The sequence below is a fragment of the Ambystoma mexicanum genome, chromosome 1p (assembly GCF_040938575.1).
Source record: "Ambystoma mexicanum isolate Mex_15411 chromosome 1p, UKY_AmexF1_1, whole genome shotgun sequence".
In the NCBI taxonomy this organism is placed as follows: Eukaryota; Metazoa; Chordata; class Amphibia; order Caudata; family Ambystomatidae; genus Ambystoma; species Ambystoma mexicanum.
Genome location: NC_090921.1, coordinates 1,455,837,463 through 1,455,861,277, shown reverse-complemented (window position 1 = coordinate 1,455,861,277; position 23,815 = coordinate 1,455,837,463). Strand labels below are relative to the sequence as shown.

At 45.5% G+C, this 23,815-nt stretch overlaps 1 protein-coding gene across 1 annotated transcript in view; it reads right to left on the bottom strand.

The window, feature by feature from the left end:
- Window positions 1-23,815, bottom strand: part of LOC138455308 (Wilms tumor protein 1-interacting protein homolog) — a 521,083-nt gene that overhangs the window by 434,605 nt on the left and 62,663 nt on the right. Inside the window, exon 2 of the mRNA XM_069607097.1 lies at window positions 698-799. Coding sequence (XP_069463198.1) covers window positions 698-799 — 102 coding nt within the window. The remainder of the gene's footprint in view (window positions 1-697; window positions 800-23,815) is intronic.

The window sequence follows — 23,815 nt, the reverse complement described above, 5'->3', positions numbered from 1 at the left end:
TCCTGTTCGCAGTTAATTGAGAAACAATAGGACACAGAAAGGCCCAAAGTAAACTATCGGCCGAACACTATAAAAACGACCTTTGTTGGCTCCCAGCAAGCGCAACATTGGTTTAGCTTTTTGTGATATGCTGCGCATGCCAGACGCCATGCTGTTTTCCAGTTGCCCATAACATTATTTTCAAACGTATTTGTTCTACACCAATAGCATTTGATTGTAGTCGTAACTTAAATGCAAACATAAAAACGTGTTCCTGCCACACTGTCATTGCTAATGACATTTTCCAGTCGCACTTATTAAAAGTGCATGAAGCTTCGGTGCGTGAGAAGATTCTTATAACTAAACGCTGTAATTTAGCTTTCGAGATAAGGGATTGAGCTGGTGGTGAACTTTCTTCTGCATAGCTCTGTTTTTTGATCCAACAAAACACGCCGTACAAATCTAAGTGGCAGCAATATGTTACTTCTAGGCCTTTCGTTGTAACAGTAGAATGTGTGTGGCTGGTGCATGTCCGGGTTACTTAACAAGCTGCCTTCCCCGCCTACAGGCAGGGAGGGTCATAAAGCCCTCATTAGGCAGTTGCTGGCAGGTTTATAGCCAGTGTTTTCCCATTAGCGTGACGAGCTGTTAATGTAACCAAACACTGCAAAGCAGCACAGAACAGGAATGTACACCAAAGAAATCCAAAATGACTCACCACAGGAACAGCAAGTGAAGCAGTTGGTATGGAATAGGTTCCCCATCGCTTGGCAGGCTTGGCTTGCTCCATAAACCCCTTTTCCACATTTAATGCAAATTCCTGGAAGAGAAATAGATGGTGTGATTCAGTTTCCAAACTAAACATTTGAGATCAACAGCTTTTGAAGAATGTACTTTGAAGTTAATTCTCAAGTGAAACAAAGGCAATGGTTGTCCTAAATTGAAACCAGGACGAAGTGCGAAAAACTGTTGCAGAACTGAAAGCACAAAATATATATTGGAGGGAGTTTGGGAGGGGGGCACTTTCTACCCCTCAAACAGCACTTATTTCAAGCCTTTCTCGCAAATTATAAAAACAAGCACTTGCAAAGCCAATAGCATTTGACAGTCACACGTTAAACCACAAATGCCTGAAATGTCATGACATTACAAAAGGACAACAATAAAAGTTCCCTTCATTGCAAGTGATTACACAAAGCCACATAGAAAGAAATAGATGAAAACAAACACTGTTCAGTCAAGCCTGAACAGCAGGAACTATTTCCATTACATTGAAGCAATAGAAACAAGGCGTACAAAGAATGTTCACCGCTGAGCAAACCACAATGCCAGAAGCATACACAGTAGGGGATCGCTAAGGCATGTGTGTATTCCTACATATTCGTAAACTATCAAAATGTTTGTTCCACAAGACAAAACCTAAAAAGAAAAAGATTACTCACACACAGGTTTCATGCAACATGTATGTGGTTGAGCCTTCAGAAAATGAAATTCACGTATACATTTGACTACCTGCCTACACAATGTGAGGGGTCAGTAATGAGAGGTGGACACAAAGTTGTAGGGTTCTTAATATTAGCCGTATTTATTAAAAGAAAATGGGGTTGGAAAAAGGCACATCTTGCCCTTAACAAATGAGGGTGACCCTCCCTATAAAACCAAAACTAACGCATAGTGAATGACCTCTGTTCCGGACACTAACATAAAAAATATGAAAACGGTACAATAACATTTCTGTCTTTACTTTCAGCAAATTGTGCAAGGTTATATGTAAACAATTTCCACAATGCAATTGTGGCCAATGTTTAGCTCTCTTCCCCTGAACTGTTTCAGGAAAAAGTAAAAATGGCCAGTTTCAAAGTTCAATAAAGGTAATGACAGCAGCTCTTTTACACTGATATTCTCCCCAAGATAGCAAATCAAAATGCTCTTTCTATCATACAGTATGAATTATATCACAGAAGAGTCTTTCACAGTCTGCAGGGAGGCAGAGCAAATATTATTTGTGCAAGTCAAGTTGCAGTTTATGGAAAGAAAGTCTTTTATAGTTTTTGGACTTACTAGAACAAAAACTCCTTTTCAATCCAAGTGTGAATTTCTTGGTGTACTCTCCAGCCAGTAATGTTCAACTGAAACTCTGGATATCCTGGTTTGCTCTCCTGCCAGGAATATCCTCCTCTTGGCTCACACAGATCCCCTGGTGGACTCTCCCGCCAGGAATCTTTTCCAAAATGTTCACTACCTGATGCTCTTATCAGGTTTCTCCACCCAGATAAAATATCTCTTAAATAGCACACAACTGTAATTCCTCAGTAATATAACTGTTGACTTCAGTTGCACCAACTTCCCCCATATTCGCATCCCCTATATGAGGGTTTGTTCAAGCTCCTTCCACCAACCTTTCTTACAGTGTCTCTTGGTTCTTGTTCCAGGTTTCCCCCAACTGACATCTCATGTCAGGAGAATTGTACAACTCTTGCCTCCTTGCTTCACTGTCAATGTCTTTTGACTTAAGGCAACGCTGGTTCCAGGTTTCCCCAACCGGCATCTCTTATCCAGGAAATTATACCATATCTGCCCTCTCTTTGTAATGTCCATTTGGTCGGAATTCCAGAACTTTTTACTGGTCCTTGTGCCTGTCAGAATGCCCCAGGGTTACCACTCTCTGGTATCTCCTGGCGTCTCAGACTCATGGCACATTGCTACGATGCAGTGCTTCTTCGGGAATGGCTTTCGTAGCCTGTCAGACCCTCCCTCAGCTTCTTTGCCGGCCTCACGATCCCTTGCCGGTAAGTCTGCTAACTTTCAGTTTGACTCCCTCTCTCTGATGGGAGCCCGTCAGCCTCCTCTGAGTCTCTCGCCACTCTGGTACACCAGAATGTCCTGGGAAGGTAGCTCAGCAGCAACGTGCTCGCCTTGGAAGCAAGACAACACAAAGCAACACAGGTTCGATCACTGGGACCACGCTTAGAAACCTCTGGGTATTTAAGTGCGTTATGAATACACAACTAAGACAAAACAATTCCACAAAAAAAAAAAAAAACAATTCCTGTAACAGCGCATCGATGCCCTCGGCTTTAAAAATGCAAAAATAATAATAATAACAAGAGGCAAGTCGAGAATGCTGCTCTGCCTCCGCTGGGCTTCTTCTCAGGCTTCTGCCTCTCTCTGCGACTCGGGATTCCCGCTCTGCATACTCTGCAGCTTGCTTCAGGTTCTCCTTCACTTTCCTCTTCCCGCATGTGATGCATGGGTTTAAATGTCTCGCTCAGTCTAATGATTGGAAAACAACTTGACCACACTTTCTTCTTGGCAGCACTATTAGTCCTCATTGACTCCTTACTTACTTCTCTTCTTCGTTCCAGTACTCTGGAGTCCAAAGGATCATTACGGTGTTTTAAGTTCTTTCGCTGAATACTTTTATCAACATGACAATCACCATAAACATCAGTTGTCAAACACATTTTAATGGGGTTTTACATATGTGAAGGATAAAGTTCTGCTTAAGATGTTTAACAGAAGTGGATATTAAGACATTACAATTAAAATGTTTTGAAGAATAACAGCAGGCCATTAGAAACTCTGGGATTAGGGTTTTTCTCCATAGTCAAAGGAAGAATACTGCATCTCTCCCGTCAAAGGCATAAAATAAGCATCGACAAGGAGGACATCCTCCAAAGGGAACAGGAGCTGGGCACGATTGAATGGGAAGGAGCCCAGGTGAGGATTTCCCAGGACCTCTCAGTTTATACCCTGGATCAACGCCGTAAATGCAGACCCCAGATGAGATGGCTCTACGAAAAGGGGGAAAGATATCGTTGGTGCTTCCTCTTTGCCCTGGCGTTTGAGCTCAAGAGGAAGAACTAGGGAGAGGAGGCAGACAAGCTCCTGAAGGAACTGCAGAGCGAGGAGGCTCAGCCATAAAGGGAGAACCAACGCCAACTGAGAGAACATTTTAAGTGCATGTTTGCCCAAAACCAAGAACATGAGAAGGGAGCTCGAGATGTGCTAGAAAGTTGAGGGTGAGACACTCACCGCTGTCATGGACACAGAGCAAGAACCACAACTGAGATCACTTAAAGGGTTCAGTTGGACCCAGTCCTGGCGCCTTTGGCGCCAGGCTCATGAGAAAGTGTGCTCTGTACACTTTTTCCTAGTGCACGTGCTATTTCATCTCTTGCTGAGCCAACACGTGCACCCAGGCTGGGCGTGGCCATAGGAATGCATTGGGCTACACGTGTAGCATCTTCTGGGAGTGGCAGGGTGGAGCCATCAAGCAGAGCAAAGGGGCATGGCTGGGACCAGGCTATTTACGCCTGCCCCGTCCGCATGCCAGCGCTTCGCGTTAGTCTGCTCATGCAGCGCAATGTTCACTGCCGCATGGAGCACTTCTTACCTGTTTCCAGCAAAACCAATGCTGAAGCGCATCTTACCCGTTTCCAGCAAATCCATCGCCATCGTCTAGAGCGCACCTACCTGACTCCAGCAATACTACCACCTGCAGTGCTCCTTACCTGTTCTGGAGTTCAAACACTTACACGGGAGTTCTCCTCAGCCAGCATCCTCATGGCTACTGTCATCCATCACCCACCGACAGGTCTACGGACAGCTGCTCCTCGTCAGGCCATACCTGCAGAAGAAAAGGATAATTAAGGTCAGAAACCACATACAGACAATTTGCTAAGGTCGCGCGCTACATAACCCTCGCGCTGGCCTTAGAGCTCAAACTTACCAGCTATTTGGGACATTGTAAACTCCTCAGGGTCCTATTCGGGCTCACTTCCAGCAGCGCGACTCCGCTGGGCCTTCATCATCTACTGGGGAGAAAGAAAGCCATTACTAGGGATATGAACACTAATCATGTGGAAAAAACATTGCTAACGAATGCGGACAATAATCATTGTTGAAGAACACTTACCTTAGAAGTGGATCAGTCACAGCCGGTCTGGGCTACCACGCACAAGGGCCTTGGGAAGGGGCCTAATTGTAGCCAAAGAACAAACTGATGACTTGGCAAGGCAGATGCTTCAGACACATGCAGGTCAGGTTCCATTACCAGGGATTGAACAACCTCCCATGCCGCAGCCATCGCCGCCAGTCCAGGTGGTACTTCCAGGGGCAGTGCCACTGGCCCCGCCCAAACATTTTACTGGCAACCCAAACAAGTATGCTATATTTATGAACCAATGTCGTCTTCACTTTCTGTGCCGACCTGGAGCCTTTTCTAATGATAGCGCAAGGGTGCCTTTGTTCTCTCATATTTAGGAGGTAGTGCAGCAGACTGGTTGATACCATTAGTAAACCAGGATGATCATCTGTTCCGAAACTTTGGGGAATTTCAACTAGAAATGGAAAAGTCGTTTGCTAGGCAAACTCAAGGACAAGCCCTGGATATCAAACTATTGTCCCTCAGAGAAAGGAACCAAGATCTGCTGATTTATATTGCCACCTTTAATCATCTCGTTGTACTCCGAGAACCCCGACCGGCCCATAGAGCCGAGGCTTGCTTAGAAGTACTTTAAGACGAGATAGCTGCACCCTTGAGATGGATGGGGGTGCAGATGCATTAATCCAACACCAATCAATAAGGACAACTCAATGGTTTGGCAAAGGGAGTTCGTTTAATGACAAGTACAGAAAACGGGGAGTCATGGATATCAGCAGTGATGCGATCGTCCTTCTCGCTTCAAACTCCAACGAACTTCATACAAGTTGTAACATTTACACTCAAAACTCGTCATCATTGACGTGTAGCACTCAAAAGTTAACATGCAATTCTATTGGTTATGAAAAGGTAACTTTAATATAGATACTATATCTGTACAAGTTAACGGAGTGAGGGGATTGGGTAAACACCGTCAGGTGGGCGTCTAAGCCCTTCCTTAAAAAATGACTACTGTAGACATCACTGAAAGTACGACGTCTCATTGGTTCTACTAACTTTAGGACCCTAGATTATTTGGTCCATTGTGATTGGGTTGGCACCAACCCCATGCATACTTTTCAACTTCGCTTAGCAGGACGCAGAATGGTCGGCCAGGTGCAGGGTGCCCCTTAGTTACCCGGCCTTCATCCAGTCCTTGTTACAATCAATCATAACTTTATTAGCCATGTGTGAATTAGTTCTCTGCGGTTGGCCTCGAAACTGCATCTTCTGTCTCGAAAAGGTTCTGATATCTTCATCTGGCCTGGTGCCATGCGTAGGTGTGAACCCTCGCTTCTTCTTGCTCGGCTGGTCACGTGATTCAGACACCGTGAATTCGCTTCTTTTCCCTCAATTCGTGTATTTGATTTTCGTTTCACCCGCCACCTGCCTAAACCTTCTTATCTCGACCTTTCAGAGGCAGGATATTCTGTTCTTAGTTTCAAATGGATGTAGCTACTGTTCGCCTCTTCTATTGGTATGACCTTGGCTCTCCTGGCAGGAGTTGCCTCTGCTGAGTTTCATATCAGCAGTCTCTTCTCGTTTTGCTAAATATGAATCTTTTCTCGTAGGGCCTTAAGTAACCTGAGTTGATTTTGCTCCTTGTGCAAAGTAAAAATATACTTATCATACTGTGCTTCGTTTGAGGTAGATTATGTGCAATGGCGCTTGCCACACTATTCTTCTACTAAGCAAAGCAAGCTGCACTGTTTTCTTAGCTTTCTTGCGGTTCCAAGCATATTTACAGGTGTAAACTGGTCGACTATCTTCATCTTGCTTACAGCTTTAAACTTCTTTGCATTTCGACATCGTCCTTTCACTTTAGGTTCACGATATCCTCCTTCATGGCGTTTCATCTCTGTGTGTCATTCTCTGGTTCTATCTGCAAGTCAGTCCGGGTCCTTGTGACGTCACCATTTGTCTTCCATTAAGACCTTTTTGGTTTCTTCCGGGACTGTACTTTGTCAATCTTCATCTCGTTTCATTTGTATGTAGGGTTTTCTTAATGGATACCTTACTGTCCATGGTTTTCTTGCTATTGGTACTTCAATAGGTGCTGCTATTCTGACAGGCACTGGGCAGAGCCCTACTGCGGCTCTCTGCTGGTTCATTTGCTCATCATACGTCACATGTCTCGGTGTGAATATTCCTGGAACTTCAAAATGGACGCTTGGTGTGCAGGCTTTATTTGGGACCTTTCTACATCAAAGCACAGACAAATTGGCCGGAAGAGAAGAGGACCACACTCTTATCAGGGATTGCGTGGGGAACTAAAGGATGTGCTAGCCCAAGTGGTCAATCCTCCACAAGGTTGTGCTGAGTACATCAATCTGACAGGACAACTTGATCACAGGTTGCATAATCGAAAGATGGATCGCACAAGAACTGAAGGGAGGTCGGTCTACATGTGACCCCGGGACAATCCAATCAAAACCCACGAACCAACCGAACCAATGAATATCAGAGGATTACGGGCTCCTATCTCCAAGGCAGAAAGAGAAAAGAGGAGACAACAACTTTGTTTATACTGCGGAATAGCAGGACATTTCCTCCGGGACTACCCAGTCAAACCGCCCAAAAGGATTGTAGGCGCAAGAGACAATGATAACGAAGAAAAAGAACAAAATCGGAAAACTCCAGCGCCCGACAAGCGTAGGGGTCCACTTGTCGAGCGAAAAGAAGGAATCTGTACAGACCTTACACCTGATCATCCTGGTACTTTTGGTCAACCATCAGCAACCTACAAAGGTACATTCCTTGGCGGCATATATTGTTAGCAGGGTGGTGGGAAATTATATTGATCAAGATCTGGCCGCACAAATAGGCCTTCCTCTCCAGCAAAAGCTCAAGTCGGAAAATGTCACAGCGGTGGATGGTTCTCAGTTGTCATCCGGCCCAGTGACACAACATACCGACAGTCATTCTGATGAAATGTTTCTTCCATGTCAAGGAAGTGGAATTTTTGGGCTTCATGCTTACCCCACGAGAAGTTCACATGGATACCCGCAAGGTGGAAGCTATCCTTCAGTGGCCATCACCAACATCCACAAAAGGAGTACAAAGCGTGCTCGGATTTGCCAATTTTTATTGACGATTTATCACGAGGTTCTCGCAAATAGTTCATCCAATCACTTCCTTATTAAGAATAAGACATTTCTTTGGTCCCCCGAGGCAGAAAATGGTTTGTAGGAACTGAAACTGGCCTTCACCTCAGCACCGGTTCTTCGGCACCCCTGTCCCGACCTGCCATATGTGGTCGAAACAGGCGCCTCCAGCATAGCCATGGGAGCCGTCCTGTCGCAGAGAGACCCGGATACAGGACAACTACATCCAATAGCATTTTGGTCCGAGTGGTTTTCAGCACCAGATTTAAACTACGCAATTACTGACAAGGAACTGCTAGCAATCAAAGGAGCATTCAAAACATGGAGACACTATCTTCTGGAAGCCAGACACACGGTCACGGTAATTACAGATCACTGTAATCTACAGTATTTAAAAACAGCCAGGGCCCAATCCTCACGCCAGCTCCGCTGGGCTCTTTTCTTTGCAGAATACAATTTTGTCATTACTTACAGATGAGGAGTATGTAATGGGAAAGCCGATGCCCTATCACGTATGGGGGAAGACAAGGAAGCCTTCGCAAACATCTGAGCCTGTGCCCATTATTCCCAAAGAACGAATTCAGAAACAAATCGCTGCAACCACCTGTTTGGAAGATTTAAAAAATGATGATTCAATCTCAGATGAACCAAACTGCACAACAGGAGTGGTTAGCTCAGGGAGACCAATACTCCGTCAAGGATGAATTACCCTATTTTCAAGGAAGGCTATATATTCATGACAACATTTTTTTGCAAAAATCAGATAATAGCAAATTACCACGAATCTTTACTGGAAGGACATCCTGGAATCGCCAAGACTTGGGCCAAGATCCAAAAGGGCTATTGGTGGCCAACCTGGAAAGAGACGTGGCCCAATTCATCGCCACCTGTGGAGTGTGCGCACAATACAAATCTCAGAAGCAAAGTCCTGCAGGGTTATTACGTCCTTTGACTGTACCACCAGCACCATGGCATATGCCGTCTATGGACTTTATCACCGATCTGCCCTGGTTATTGTGGACTTTTTCTCCAAAATAGCCCATTTTATTCCATTAAAGGAGCTTCCTACTACTTCCGCCCTTGCCACTGTGTTTTGGAGCAAGTAGTCAAGGTACATGGTTTCCCGTCGGTATTAATTTCAGATCGCGGAACACAATTAGTCTCTGCTCTGCTGCAAAATAGCCAAGATTGACCTCCGGTTATCCACGAGTAACCATCCCCAAACCGATGGTCAAACTGAGAGGACCAAACAGACCCTGGAGCAACACCTAAGGTGCATGCTGCAACAAACTGAGGAGCCCTGGAAAAACCTCCTCTGGTTGACCGAATTTGCCTACAATAACTCCGTCCACACTAGCACCGGACAGACCCCGTTCTATACAGTGCAAGGTCGGCATCCTCGAAGGTCCACTTTTGATTCACTTGACGAATTGGAAATGCCAGCAGTCACAACATTGCACAAGACTATCTCTTGAACCCTTAAAGAGGCAGAAGAGACTCTGACCAGGGCCAAAGAACAACAGAAAAAATGTGCAGAGCAACATCGAAGGGAGGCCCCGAATTATCAAGTCAGGGATAAGGTTTGGTTGGCGTCCAAGAACATTTCATTGAAAGGACCCCAAGCCTTCCGTCCAAGGTACCTAGGACTGTATCCCATCAAGGCTATCATTAACCCTGCTGCCATGAAATTGGATTTACCAACTAACATGCAGATCCATCTGGTATTCCATGCTTCTCTCTTAAGCCAATGAAGCCAGATACTCGGATCTAAACGGCACCCGAAAAACCATTGCTGAAGAGCATCTTACCTGTTTCCAGCAAATCCATCGCCCAAGACGCATCCTACCTTCGCCTGAAGCTCATCTTACCTGCTTTCAGCAATACCATCTACCATCGCCTAGAGCACACCTATCTAACCAGCAATGCTACCACCTGCAGCGCTCCTTACCTGTTCCGGAGTTCGAACACTTAAGCGGGAGTTCTCCTCGGCCAGCATCCTCGCTGCTACAGTCATCCATCACCCGCCGACAGGTCTTCTGACAGCTGCTCCTCATCAGGCGTCACCAGGCGATACCTGCAGAAGAAAAGGATAATTAAGGTCAGAAACCACATACAGACAACTGGCTAAGGTCGCGTGCTACATAACCCTCACGCTGACTTTAGGGCTCAAACATACCAGCTATTTGGGACATTGTAGACTCCTCAGGGTCCTATTCGGGCTCACTCTGCTGGCCTTCATCACCTACTGGGGAGAAAGAAAGATATTACTAGGGATATGAACACTAATCATGTGGAAAAAACATTGCTAACCAAGACGGACAATAATCATTGTTGAATAACACTTACTTTAGAAGTGGATCAGTCACAGCCGGTCTGGGCTGCCATGCACAAGGGCCAGTGAAGGAACTAAGCCCAATTAAAGTGCCCCTGCACTTGAGAAGCAGGACGGAGAGCCATCATCATAGTTTAACAGGTGAGACTATATGGGTAAACGCATGCTCACCACGTTCTGGGAAGAAGGGTTTGAGAACTACAGCCATATCACAGCATCCTCACAACCTTTCGTATCCTTACAGAGGCCGTTCCAACCATCAGAGCAGTTCACAAAAAGGGAGCAGGGGAAGAAGCCTGATCCTGGGAGGGCGACAACCGTGCCCCAACGTCTCCGCAGAGACCAGGTGAGTGTAACAACCACCCACAAACTGATGCCTGGGGAAGGGGGGGGTGACAATAATTCTGTGGCTAGGCACCGAGCAAGGTTGTTGAACCTTTTTTGTTTTCCTGCCCGTCGGGGGAGGGGTGGTGGGGGGCAAGGCAGACCGCTAACCTCCACATGCCCTGGTGACCTGGGGAAACCCAGGTATCTCTACTTAGTTGGGCTACAAGCCTCGTGTGTTCTTGGTGTTGTTTTGGGGTTGCTGTTGGGCGTAAGGGAGGGAAAACAGGGGCAGGATGGTGCCCAGCACATCTAGAGGTAGGGCATTGGGAATCCCTGAAGGGGCGGACGTTCCCGTTGTAGGGAAATTGCCCAGGAAAGGATATGGTTGCCCTGAAGGTTGCAACCCGCAAGGGACTCAACTCCCCAAACAGTCTTTGACATACAATATGTTCCGGACCCTCCAACTATCCGTTTTGTTTACACAGGAAACATTGGGGGATGGAACGACCCTTGCGGAGGGGGGTAGTGGGTCAAATGTTTTGGGCTTCTCACAAGGATCATAAAAAGGAAGAGGTGTGGGAATCATTGTGGCAAGATCCTTCCATACGAAAGGGCTCCAGATCAAGAGGGGACTCTGAGTGAGATTCCTGGCGCTCAAGGGCCAGGTGGACGGAGTTGTGTTTACTCTGGCCACAGTATATGCACCCAATGTGGGTCAGCTCCCCTCTTTGAGAAAAGTCTTTGTAGCACTAGAAGAATCGGAGGAGGAACACATGCTAGTGGGGGTGGGGGGCAGGGGTACAGCCCAAAGCTCAGGAGAGTGTTTACAGGCAATGGACTTGTCCTTTGTCCAGAGACTCTCTGGCACTTCCCACCTAGGAAACCTGCCGGCAGAACCTAACAGGGCATGCTTTGTGCTGGCTGGGAACCAGTTCTGGAGCTGCTGGGCAGGTCCTCTGAGTCCGGTATCTCCCTCTGTTCCCTGTGTGATGTTTAGCAGAGGGATCTTGCTTTCCTCTTGGAACTTCTGGCCTTCCTTCACAGGCCGAAGATGTAAGGTACACTGTACCTTCAGCCCGGGTCCAAATAAGTCATCGTCCTTACTCCTTTCAAAGTTGGATGATCTGCTAAGTGAGGGGTTTAGCCCTCCTTTGAAGCCAAATGGGCCCCAGAGATTGGTGCAGGCTAATCCTACCTTAATGAACCAATCCTGGGTCCCCACCAAAAATCTTCTGTTATGCATGAGGTCGGGACAAGAGTGCTCTGCAACAGGAAAGGTTAGGGGTGACAACATATACTTATGTCCCACCCATCTGCCAGTCTGTTGTAGATCAAAGCGTCTTTCTGGTTAACGGAGCCCTGTGTGACCCTTGATCAAAGCGCAGGTCTCCCTTGAAGTTTGTGATGGGAGCAGACGACCTGTCTCCCCCCAAATCATATTCTTTGTCCCTCTGAAAGGGGTCCGCTCTGGAGGGATATCTGGATTAGCTAATGGACCCAGACATGCCAATCACTGCCTTTCATACAGAGGGGCGGTAACCTGCTTCAAGTTGACACATTGCATACCAAAGGCGCGTTAACCCCGCCTTCCTATGGTCTGTTCGGCAACAAAGTCACTTCAACAGGCTTGCCTCAATTATCTCATTAGTATGCATTTCCACCAGCCGAACTAAACAAGAGGAAAGCGGTTATAGGTTAACGTTTTGACTCAAAAGGATCGAATGACAAAAGGGTCGAGTCAATTCGACCGAAAAAAAGGATCAAACTATTTTTCATTTTTTGGGGGTGGGGGGGGAAGGGGTGTCCCCCCCCCAAACCCCTCTCTTTGGTGTAAAAACATGCATTCAATCCTTTTGATTTCGTAACTTTAACTGGACACTGAGTAAAGCAGATCCATGGAGCCTTTGATATTTTAATTAGGCTGCCCATGGCCGGACGAAGGTGTGCCGTGTGCCTTCACCCTTATTGAGAGGTTTAATGTAACCGTGGCTGTCACATTCCAGCTGAACATGACAGGGGAAGACGGCGCCTGTAGGCTGTGTCCTCCCAGAGTACACGTGACTGAGTTTTGTGCGGTGAGCAGAGAAAATGTGTGCAGAATGGACTCCTACATTTTTTAGATCTCCCATCATTCATTTTCATTGTAAAAAAAAAAATATATCAAAAAAAGCCCAGGCGATCGCACACTCCCATGCGGATGGTCAACTTCCTCACAGGCTCAGGGAACAGTTGAATGATGGAACTGGTGACAGGACAGTCTTGCTGCACAGTATTTGGGATAAGAGACAGGCTCTGCAAGCTACATTGATAGGAGAGGTAATGATAATGATGTGTTATTTATATACCGCCTTAGTCAAGCAAATGAGGTATACCAACAACGACATGAGAAAGGTGACCGAGTGGGATCGCTGCTGGCTAACAGGGTCCTAAGTAGTAAAGGCGACCGGCGGGTAAAGAAGATTAGGGACAAAGAAGGGGTTTTTGTCGGTCCGCAGGAAGGGATCCCTAGATGCTTTGCAGATTACAATGAAGCACTATATAAAAAGGCACCAGAACCAGGGGACCAAGCGGTCAAGACATATTTAGAGAGCCTGGCAAACCCGCAGCTCACCTCAGAGTAAAGAATTGTCTTGGGGGCCAGTGTCACGGCAGAGGTGGTATTGGCAGCCATAGGGATATTGAAAACCGGAAAAGACATGGGGGGTGGATGGATATACTGCTGACTTTTATAAATAGTTTCAAGAGCAACTGGCAGGACCCCTGGTGAGGGTCTTTAACGCCATTAGCGATAGTAGAGATACCAAAACCAGGTAAGGACCTTACACACCATCAGGCATACAGAACCATTTCGCTCCTTAATGTTGACACTAAACTCTTTGCAGGAGCATTTGCAACTAGGTTGGAAAGATACCTCCCAAGGCGGATCCACCCCGATCAGACTGCTTTCATTGGGAACAGGCAGGAAGCAGACAACCTCTGTAAAACCCTCAATGTGCTACTCTCACCCGCGGGCAAAGAAGAAGGGGCTTTGATATTGTCCCTCAAAGCCGAAAAGGCCTTTGACCGCGTCAGTAGGTCTATCCTATGGGGAGTTTTGGCATCGGTAGGAATGGGGGGAAGTGGGCGAGCTGCATATCAGCCCTGTACTCAAGGCCTAGGGCAAAAGTGGTAGCAAACGGGGAGGAGTCACGTCATTTTGAGCTGGGAAGGGTAACTCGGCAGGGCTGCCACGTATCTCCCCTTCTGTACGCCCTTGTGATGGAACCTTGGGCGATAGACATCAGGATGGATGACCTAATCGGGTGGGGGGGCGGGAGGTTTATTTGTTTTATTTGTTTATTTGTTTTATAGTGCTCCAGACCGAGGGTTAAATGGGTGCTGAAAGGACAAGTTACATAAGTACAATATATATAGATTTTGCAGTTCTACAATTGTAAAGGTAATATGCAATATACAATATATACAAGCAGGGTAGTTAGATCACGCGGTTAAACATTTCTAAGGTGTGTACAATATATACAGTTAGTAATGTGCTTAGTCTATCTTAGGGTTGGTTTCTCCAGAAGCCAGCTAATGACTAATTTCCTGAACAGTTGGAAGGATTTGGTCGATTTGATGTTCAGCGGCAGGGTGTTCCAGAGTTGAGGGGCAAGGACAGTGAAACTCGAGCCACCAGCTCTTTTGGAGGTGAATCTGGGCACAGTGAGACAGAGTATTGGAGGATCTAGTGATTCTCGTACATGGTTTCAGAGTGAGTTTGTTGGTGAGATGGGGGGGGGGCTAGGTGGTTTAGGGCTTTGTAGGTAAGGCAGAGGGTTTTTAAGTCAATTTTCTGTTGAATGGATAGCCATTTGCAAGATATTCTTATGTGGGAGATGTGCTCTCTCCAGGGAATATTTAGTGCTGCTCGCAACGCATTGTTTTGTAGGATCTGAAGTTTATTGATTATTGCTTGGTTGGCACCTAGGTAGAGGCTGTTGCGGTAGTCAAGCTTCAATTGTATGAGGGCCCTGGCCAGAGTGAGGCAGCTATTCGTAGATAGAAAAGGTCTGCAGGCCCTAATTAGTTTCCCAGTTTAAGCGGTGGCTGAGGCGGTCATGTTGACTTGTTTGGAGAGGTTGGTGTTCGCGTCAAGGTAGAAGCCTAAGGTTTTCATGTTTTTAACGACTGGGATGATGTTGCTATCTATGATGAAGTTGGAATAATCAGGGCTAAGTTTCTGTAGGTTGTTGGGGGATCCGACTAGGAGGAGCTCGGTCTTCTCATCATTCAGGCAGAGGCCGTGTGTGGCCATCCATGCCTGAATGATGTAGAAGATTTTGTTAATCCTAGTGGCGTCTGTCTTGTAGTTGCCAGTGATGGTGAGGAGTATCTGGGTGTCATCTGCGTAGTTAGTGTAGGTGACACCCAGATGGTCCAGCTTATCAAAGAGGGGATTTGTAAAGATATTGTAGAGGGTGGGGGAGACGCAGGACCCTTGTGGGACACCGCAGGTGATGGGGATGGGGTCTGCTGCAGCCACAGATGAGAAAACCCTCATGGTTCTGTTGGCTAAGAAGGATTGTATCCACATGACAGCAGAGGGGGAGAAGTGGGCAGCAGATGAGAGGTGGTTGCAGAGTATTTTGTGGTCGACCAGGTCGAAGGCTGTTGAGAGGTCTAGGAGGAGTAGGATAGCCTTTTTGTTTTTGTCCTTGATGTCATCAATCTGACTTTTGAGGTCAACAAGGGCAGTTTCTGTTCCATGTTGAGGACGAAAGCCAGATTGACGTAGGCCTAGCAGTTGATTGGACTCCAAGTAGTCTTGAATTTGCAGGTAGTCAACTCTATCGAGGATTTTTAGCAGGAAGGGGACCGTGGTGATAGGCCCGTAATTGGTGGGAATGGCAGGGTAAAAAGATTGTTTTTTTAGAAGAGGGAGAACCCATGACTGTTTCAGGTTGTTGGGTACAGAATTAGTCGAGAAGGATAGGTTTATTAGTTTGGAGATGAAGGGGGCTAGGTCTCTCGCAGCATCTTTGATGATCTGTGCGGGGCAGCTATTCCCTTTGCAATTAGAGGGTTTGAGGGATGCTATAATATTTTGGACTTCGGGTATAGTGATCATTTTGAATGTGAAGCCGGAAGTGTTGTTGGTCTGGGAGGATGTGCTAGGTATGAAGGCGTTGCTGTTGGAAAGTTGTAGACGTTTGGCCTCGATTTTAGTTTGAAGACCAGTGATTTTGTTGGCCAGGGCACTTTGGATGCTAGTGCACCATGGCTTGTCTTTCACGCAAGTGTCGGTCGGAGGGTTGGGATTTTCTAATTCCTTCAGAATGGTGAAGAGTTCTTTAGCAGAGGATTGTGCATTGTTTATTCTAACATTGTAGGCTTCCTTTTGGTGCAGATTATCTTTCTTGTAGTGGGAGGAGATGGTCGTGAGGTTGGATTTGTTTTCTGCTGAGGGATTGGTTTTCCATAGGGTTTCAATCTTGGCTTTCTTTTTTCTAAGAGTTTTGAGTTCCGGTGTGTACCAAGAGTTCAGAAGAGCTCTGGGTTTAGCTTTGCGTAGCTTTAGTGGGGCAACGGCATCAATGGCATTAGTTAGGGCATCATTATAGGTGTTGACTAGGAGGTTAAGGTCAGCGGTGGCTGGGAGTGTGTTTAGGAGGGGGAGAATCAGTGGTGTGAGGGTCTCCGCAGTGATGTTGCGCTTGTTTCTAGTCAGGCAGGCTGGTGCATGGGGGTGCTGCTTGGGGCTAGGGTTGTTGTGGTTAATGCAAATAGTATGAGGGAATGGTCAGTCCATGCAAGAGGTTGTGGGGCTTTTCAGGTGATATTGCAGTTATGGGCTGCGAACCAATCGATAGGTCTACCTTTCTGGTGGGTAGGTAGTGTAATGACTTGAGTAAAATCATGCTCAGATAGGGCGTTAGCCAATGAGGCGATTAAAGTCTCCTAGAATGATATTTTGGGAATGGGGCTTAGAGTTCTCTGCTATGAGGGTGGTAATGTCTTCCTCGAAGGAGCCTGTGGGGCCTGGGGGTCTGTACATTAGTTGCAGAGTAATTGTGCTCTTAGGGGTAGTATGTAATTTAATGGTGAGGTGCTCGCAGGATTTTAGCGGGGGGGCAGTGATGGGTCTGAAGTCGAGTGAGGATTTGAATATGACTGCTACACCTCCTCCGCGAGCATTGGGTCTGTCCGCTCTGAGGATGGAGTAGTAGTCGGGAATAGCAAGAGTGAGGTATGGTCCTGCAGTTTCATGTAGCCATGTTTCTGTAGTAGCAAGGCAAGGAAGTCAAGGTCAGCTGATAAGATGTCAGCAATTTCAGTGGGGTGAGCTACTAGGGATCCGACATTGAGTAGTGCTCCTTTTAGGGATGCTGTGTTAGTGGCATTAGCGCTATTCTTGATGGTGGCCTTGGTCATGGGTATGGCAGGCAATTTGCTGGATGTGGTATGGAGTCTAGCATCAAGTCTGTTGCGGTCAAGGAGGGTAGGAGTGGTTGTGGGGCGGCATCCTAATGGATTGGGAGGGTTAGGGTTGGTAGTAGTGTGGTCATCGTTAGTGAGGTTGGGTGGGGTGTTAGCTGGTGGGGCACTAACTTTAGCAGTGTGGTGTTGGTGAGCGATGGGTGGGAATGGTGGGAGGGTGGGTAAGGAAGGGTGTGGGACAGGGGATGGGATGGTGTCTTGGGCAACCGAATTTAGCTAGTCCATTATTGTATGGTATGTAGCTGTTGCTGCTACATGGAATGCTGTTGTTCATGATGCAAAAAGGGAACATGGTGAGAATGAGCCAAGGGAGCATAGTTAGGAATGCGGCGTTGGCTAAGCTGCTTAGTTATTATGCAGAGAGAATGGGCAATTTCAGTTAGGCTACAGCAAGGCAGGCATAGGCTAGATTTGAAATTGCTAGTAAGGTGCAGAAGATGGGCAATTTCAGTTAGGCTACAGCAAGACAGTTTCAACTGTGCAACATCAAGGCAGGCAAAGACTAGATTCGAAATTGCTAACAAGGTGCAGAAAATGGGCAATTTCAGTTAGGCTACAGCAAGGCAGGCATAGGCTAGATTCGAAATTGCTAACAAGGTGCAGAGAATGGGCAATTTCAGTTAGGCTACAGAAAGACAGTTTCAATTGTGTAACATCAAGGCAGGCAAGGACTAGAATCGAAATTGCTGATATGGGACAAGAGAGGGCTTGATACTTCTGCTAATGCAGAGCAAGAGCCTAGCTCAGTAGGTAATAGTAACGGTCCCACAAAGGTAATGGTTTGCAAAGTTGAGTAGTTGTGAGTCCTTATGTAGTAGATTCTGAGCACAACGGTGCAGAATGGACCTCAGGGGTGGCAATGTTAGGTGGTGCATGAGCAGCGGTTCCGTGATAGTCGGGGAGCAGTTCAGGTCACTGTTTACAGGTGGATGGCAAAGTTGTGGAGGAGAGCGGCACGCTTACCCTGTTAATTTGAAGGACGGCCCGGAAGGGGTAGGGGTCGTGGCCCTGGGCTGGCCGGCATAGACAGGCGAGAGACAGGCACTGCGGCTTCGATCGTGTGCCTTATAGCGTGGGCCGCCTCCCAGCCTGTCGGCTTGTGGTTGGCTGTAAATTCGTGAATTGAGCCAATCACAGAGCTCGCAGTGCTGAGGGGCCGGATGGGTGGCTGTGTGGATGGCGGACGGCCAACTTGGAAGGTGGCAAGCCTTGTGGCGAAGGTGAAGAATAAGCTCAGCTTGTTTGCAGACGATGCAATATATATCTCCCAGTCCCAGGCATCCCTTTCAAAATTACTAGACAGGCTGGAGGTTTATGGACAACTATCAGGGTTCAAGGTGAACCTCAGTAAATCAGTGGCTTACCCGGTGGGACCCGAGAGAGACCAGATCAGACACTACATGAAGGGACTGGGTTTTAACGTTGGGGCAAGGGGTTCCATTACCTAGGGTGGAGGAGATTCCGAGGGAGCTCACTAACCCGTTTAGTAAACCCCCCCCCCCTCCAGCCCCATGGGAACATTGTAAGGTGGGCCTAGACCACAACTTAGCCTATCTTGGACAGCCATACTTAATTGTATTAAAATGGTTATCCTCCTTAAATGTTTATTTCTCTTCTAGATGCTCCCGGTGATAGTCCCCTCTGCCTTTCTACAGGCGGTTAAACATAGACTTCTGACGTTTCTGTGGGTTGGGAAGAGACCTAGAATATCGTAAAGGGTCCTCAAGCTCTCGAAAGATGAGGGTGAGCGGGGTTTCTCCCCGACTTAGGGTGGCACAGTTGCGCGTGCTAATAGATCACCTAGAGCCACAATCGTTGAAGCAATGGGTGGCAATGGACAATGCGATCCTAAGCCTAGTCTCCCATGGCTATCGGCTATAGGTACCCCAGAAAGAGATTCCATGTAGAGTCCTATGACCCTGAAAGGGGGGGTAGCATGCGGTAGATCACGACTTGGCCCTCACCCTTGAGCTGTATCTGGGCTCCCCGATAAGGAATCAAATAGTGGAGTTAGAGCTGGAGTTTCAGGAATGGTATGAGGCGAGTCTCAGTAGGGCAGGACAGATGTGGGACAAGCTGCAATTCCTTTAAACGGCAGCACTGGAGGAATGCCTCTGCATTGGTCAGCTCTCCCCATTTCGCCAGTTGCCTTTGAAGGGAGCTCTCAATGACTCATGATGGAGGACATAACCTGCATAGAGACCTCACCACCTTTGAGTCAGTATCCTTACTGAGCAGAGACCCAAAGGGTTGCGTAGTGAGTCTATATACGGTGCTGTTGAGGGCAGAACCCACCCAAGCTCTAACGGCAAGGGAGCAGTGGGCCAAGGACCTACAATGGGAAATATCAGACAATTTATGGTACACTATGTGCAGAAGGGTCGCACAGTCCACGGTTTCCCTCCAATATAGAATGCCGGTGATTAAGATTCTACATCTCTGATATTGCCCCCTGCCCTCTGAGCCAAAAGGTATACAGGAGTGGACTCACAGTGCTGGAGATGCCTTCGGCCCAGTGCCGATTATTACCACATGTGGTGGGGATGTACCCATTACAGACCGTTTGGGGGAGAAGTCCTTTCATGGATTAAAGGGATCGACGGAATTTCACGTGATCCGTCGCCGTGAGGGCTCCGTGAGGGCTCTTGTTTCGAGTGTGGGGAAACGGAAGAGGGGGAAGACCAGGGAAATCGCGTGATCCGCACCCTGTTGGTGGCAGCTAGATGCTATGTGGCACTGTTTTGGAAACAGGACAGAACGCCCACGAAGAAGGAATGGTTGTAGAAAGTCAGGGGATCTATGAAATTGAATATTATTTATTTGTTTGTGGTTTGTTTAAACCTTTACAAAATAGTTCATCATAAATATAACATTTCATAGAATTTTCATCAATCACAATTCATAGAAAAAAAACCATATTAAGAACAGTATAAAAGTAGCAAATCGTATAAAACCATATAGGATAATACATCAAAAAGGGTACCATAATTAAGAAGATCAGGTTTGATCGCAATTCATTTGAGCTTAATCTAAGCAACAATAACATTCCTACATTTTCAATAGAAAGGTGCAAAACATTGTTTCTTATCGATCCAATCAGCTAAAAAAACGGAAAAAGATCATATTAAATCATTCAGAATAAATCACAGAATTTTTCAAGATTACCATAATTCCCTATTTTACGGCTGTAGAGGTATTAAGCTTAAATTGGTGCCATAGCATTACTGTGTCAACATCATACAAGTGTGTTACAAGTTCCACAAAGCATTCATATAAGTCATTCAGGATAAGTCAAACATTTTTTTAGAATGCCATTATTCTCAATTTTAGGCCTGTAGATGTATTATGCCTAATTTGATGCCATAACATTTCTGTGTCAACAGCATACAAGTGTTACAAAGTATAGAATTCTTTGCTTTAAAAGCGCTGACATAGCAATAATATATGTTTCAAGGTTTCTTCGGTACCTTCTTTCTTACAGTGTCTACACCGCCCCCATTCAGCATTATGGAGATTCCATCTTTTTAGGATGTAATTTGTTTTAAAGGTATCAAAGCGGAACCTCATGAATGAATTTCTAAAGTTCCGAGAGGGTATTTCTCCAGATAGTTTTCCAGAACAGGGTGGAATTTCCAGAACGAGTGTATCTGGTTAACTATTTTGGATTGTTGGACACTATCTAAAGTCACTTGCCAGTCATTACATTGAAGTATAAATGTCACTTTCATAGGTTTCTTTACCAGCATTTCCACCGTAATCCCTGCATTCGACAAAGTTTTTTCAGTTACCATTTTTAAGCGCGAGCAATAAAAGTTGGATTGGTGTTTAGCTGCAATCGCGTAAAGAGATGAGAGGTTATTTATCAAACATTTCCTCCACAGCATCATTTTTCTCCATAAAATGATCGATTCAAGGGATTGTAGCCCAAATTCGTATCTAATGGCTTGGTATACATTTAGGGATAAAATACAGGACACCTTTCCACATATCCTTTTCTACTTTTTTCATAAAATCCGTACTCTCGAGTTCATAAAATTCTAAACCATATAAGAATTTGGGAATTCTGGAAATAGTGTAAAAGCGTTTCAAAGGTATCGCTGTAAATCTGCCATACTTGGCATCAATTTTCACCATCTGTCGCCATATGATTTCAGCTTTCACTTCTAGCTGCCTTTTAATCATTACCGTCGCACTATTAGCTGCAAAGTGATATCCTAAATATTTCAGAGCGGTTTGGCTTTTTAAACGTTTACCTTCGCAATACCAAGTAAGCGAAGTATGTTTTTTCTTTGGCTTATCCAGTCTTAAAATAATTGTTTTAGCTGCATTGATTTTTAAGTGTAGACCAGTTATAAAGACGACAAATTCATTTATCAATTTTTGCAAACCAATTTTTGTACGATCAAGCAGTAAGAAGTCGTCTGCATAAGCAACCCATTCGATTGCAGTTTCTCCCAATTTAGGTGGTACTAAGCCCTTACCCGAGATGGCTTCATCACCTTTAGAAACATATAGATTAAATAAAATGGCGGCTAATTTGCAACCTTGTCTTAAGCCATTATGGATAGGTATTTCAGAGGACAGTCTGCCTGCTGAGTTAAGTCTGACTTTGATCTTTGTGTCTGAGTATAAATCAATGATCATCTCAAGTAGATGCCTAGGAATCAATAGATCTCTTAAAATAGACCATAGAGTCGGTCTATCAACAAGATCAAAAGCTTTTGAAAGATCCATTGAGGCCACAAATATCACATAGCCTGGCTTCTTCAATGTTTTTGATTGCAAACTTTTCACAATTAGCCCTCCACAGTCCGTCCCAACATTTTTTCTAAACCTATTTGTTTAGCATTTATTATATCATTGTTAGCAATCCAGACTTCAAGTTCTTCACGAATAATAGAGGTAAAGATCTTGTAGTCTGGATCAGAAATAGCGATTGGCCTATAACTTTTAGGTGAAGTTCTAGGACCGTGCTTATAAATTGGGATCAAGATAGCCAGTCTCCAAGAATACGGTGTAAGCTTCGTTGTGAGGATGTCTTTAAACAACACATGTAAGATATTCCCCCATAACTGAGCATCAATTTTTAAAGTTTGATTCTAGTAATATTGTTAGGGGAGATGTTCAGGTTCCATTTGGAATTTTTTACCAGAAGAGGCGTATCGTTGTCATATTCGCCATGATACATCTTGGCAAAATGGTCCTTCCAACTTCGTTCGCTGATCAGAGACAGCAGTATCTCTTTTTGGGTTAGCCGAGTCCCATTAATCATCAGCCAGCAGTTTGAGATATCTTTACCTTTGATGGCAGTAAGCATTTTTTCGCCATCCATTTGATCTCTTGCTATTCTATGTGAAATTAGCCAATTTTTATATTGCTGTTTCAGACCTTTTAGTTTCTGATCTCTTTCCGCACCTATACTTGTTGTATTGACAGCACCACGAATATCTCGTAACTGTTTTTTGCGGTTTAAGATGTCTATATTGAAAGCATGGGCATGGTTGCGGGGTTGTTTTGTAATTTTCTTCTCACAACATGTCTGAGTAACAATTTCATTAATGTAGTTCGTGAAAGAGGATGAAGCAAGATAAAATCGACTTTCTTCATTTGACATATTCTTATGATTTTTTAGGAGCAGCGATGTAAATTTTTTTGTGTTGGAGTAAGACCAACGTATCCGCGTACCCGTCAGATTTGCAATCAGGCCTGGTTTATAGGTTGCATTTTGTTCTGTGTCGTTGGCATGTGTTATATAACTTGACAGGAGGTTATGATCGCTGGTTGACATTTCTTGAACCACCAGGTCGGATATGTATTTATCCAAACCATGAGACACAAAGACGTAGTCTAATATAGAGCTACCACCTCTAGCATTCCATGTGTGGACATAATTTGGTAACTTCACCAGCCGCATAACTTCAAGAACGTTCATCCAAATTGCACCTCTCAACTTTGAATTACCAGTTGGAGCTCTATGTAATTTTGTAGCAGCATTCAAGCCACACATCAGAGAGTCAATTTCAGTAGTGTCTATGTCGCAGTCTGCATTAAGCGATCATAACCAGCCCGTTGATTTTTAACATCCTCCAATCATCAATTTTTGCCATTACTTCAGCTAATTCTTTCGTCAGCTGCAGTTCAGTGTGTTTTAGGGTGCTCCAGTATATATTTATAATACATATATCAATAATGTTGCGTCCGAGTTTCAAGGTACATGTGATTGCCAAGAAGTATTTCAAGTTTGACCATATCTCAATGTTTTTTGGTTCCAAAGTATGTTTGCATGCCGTTTGCAAGCCACCCATGGGCCTCCCTTTGGGGCCTTTGGTAGCAGGTAGTTGCCAGATATATCCTTCCCAACTAAGGGCAGTTATGGCCCATGTTTCTTGCAAAAAAATCAAGTCAAAAGATGACAAGATAACTGTAACTTCAATATTTCTTGACAGATGCGCATGGCCTCTAGAATTCCAAGAGGCAACAAGGGTTTTACTGATGGGGCTAAAGTGGTTTGGCCAACACCTGGAGCGACGAAATAGCATCCTTAAGCGCTAATGTAAGCCCTCTCCATTCTTGTTTATCGGTGCCAAACCCTTCCCCGTCATCAGCTTTGATGGAATCATTACTATCATTAACTCGCAGTTTCATAGATATCCCATGTGTGTCTTTTTTTGG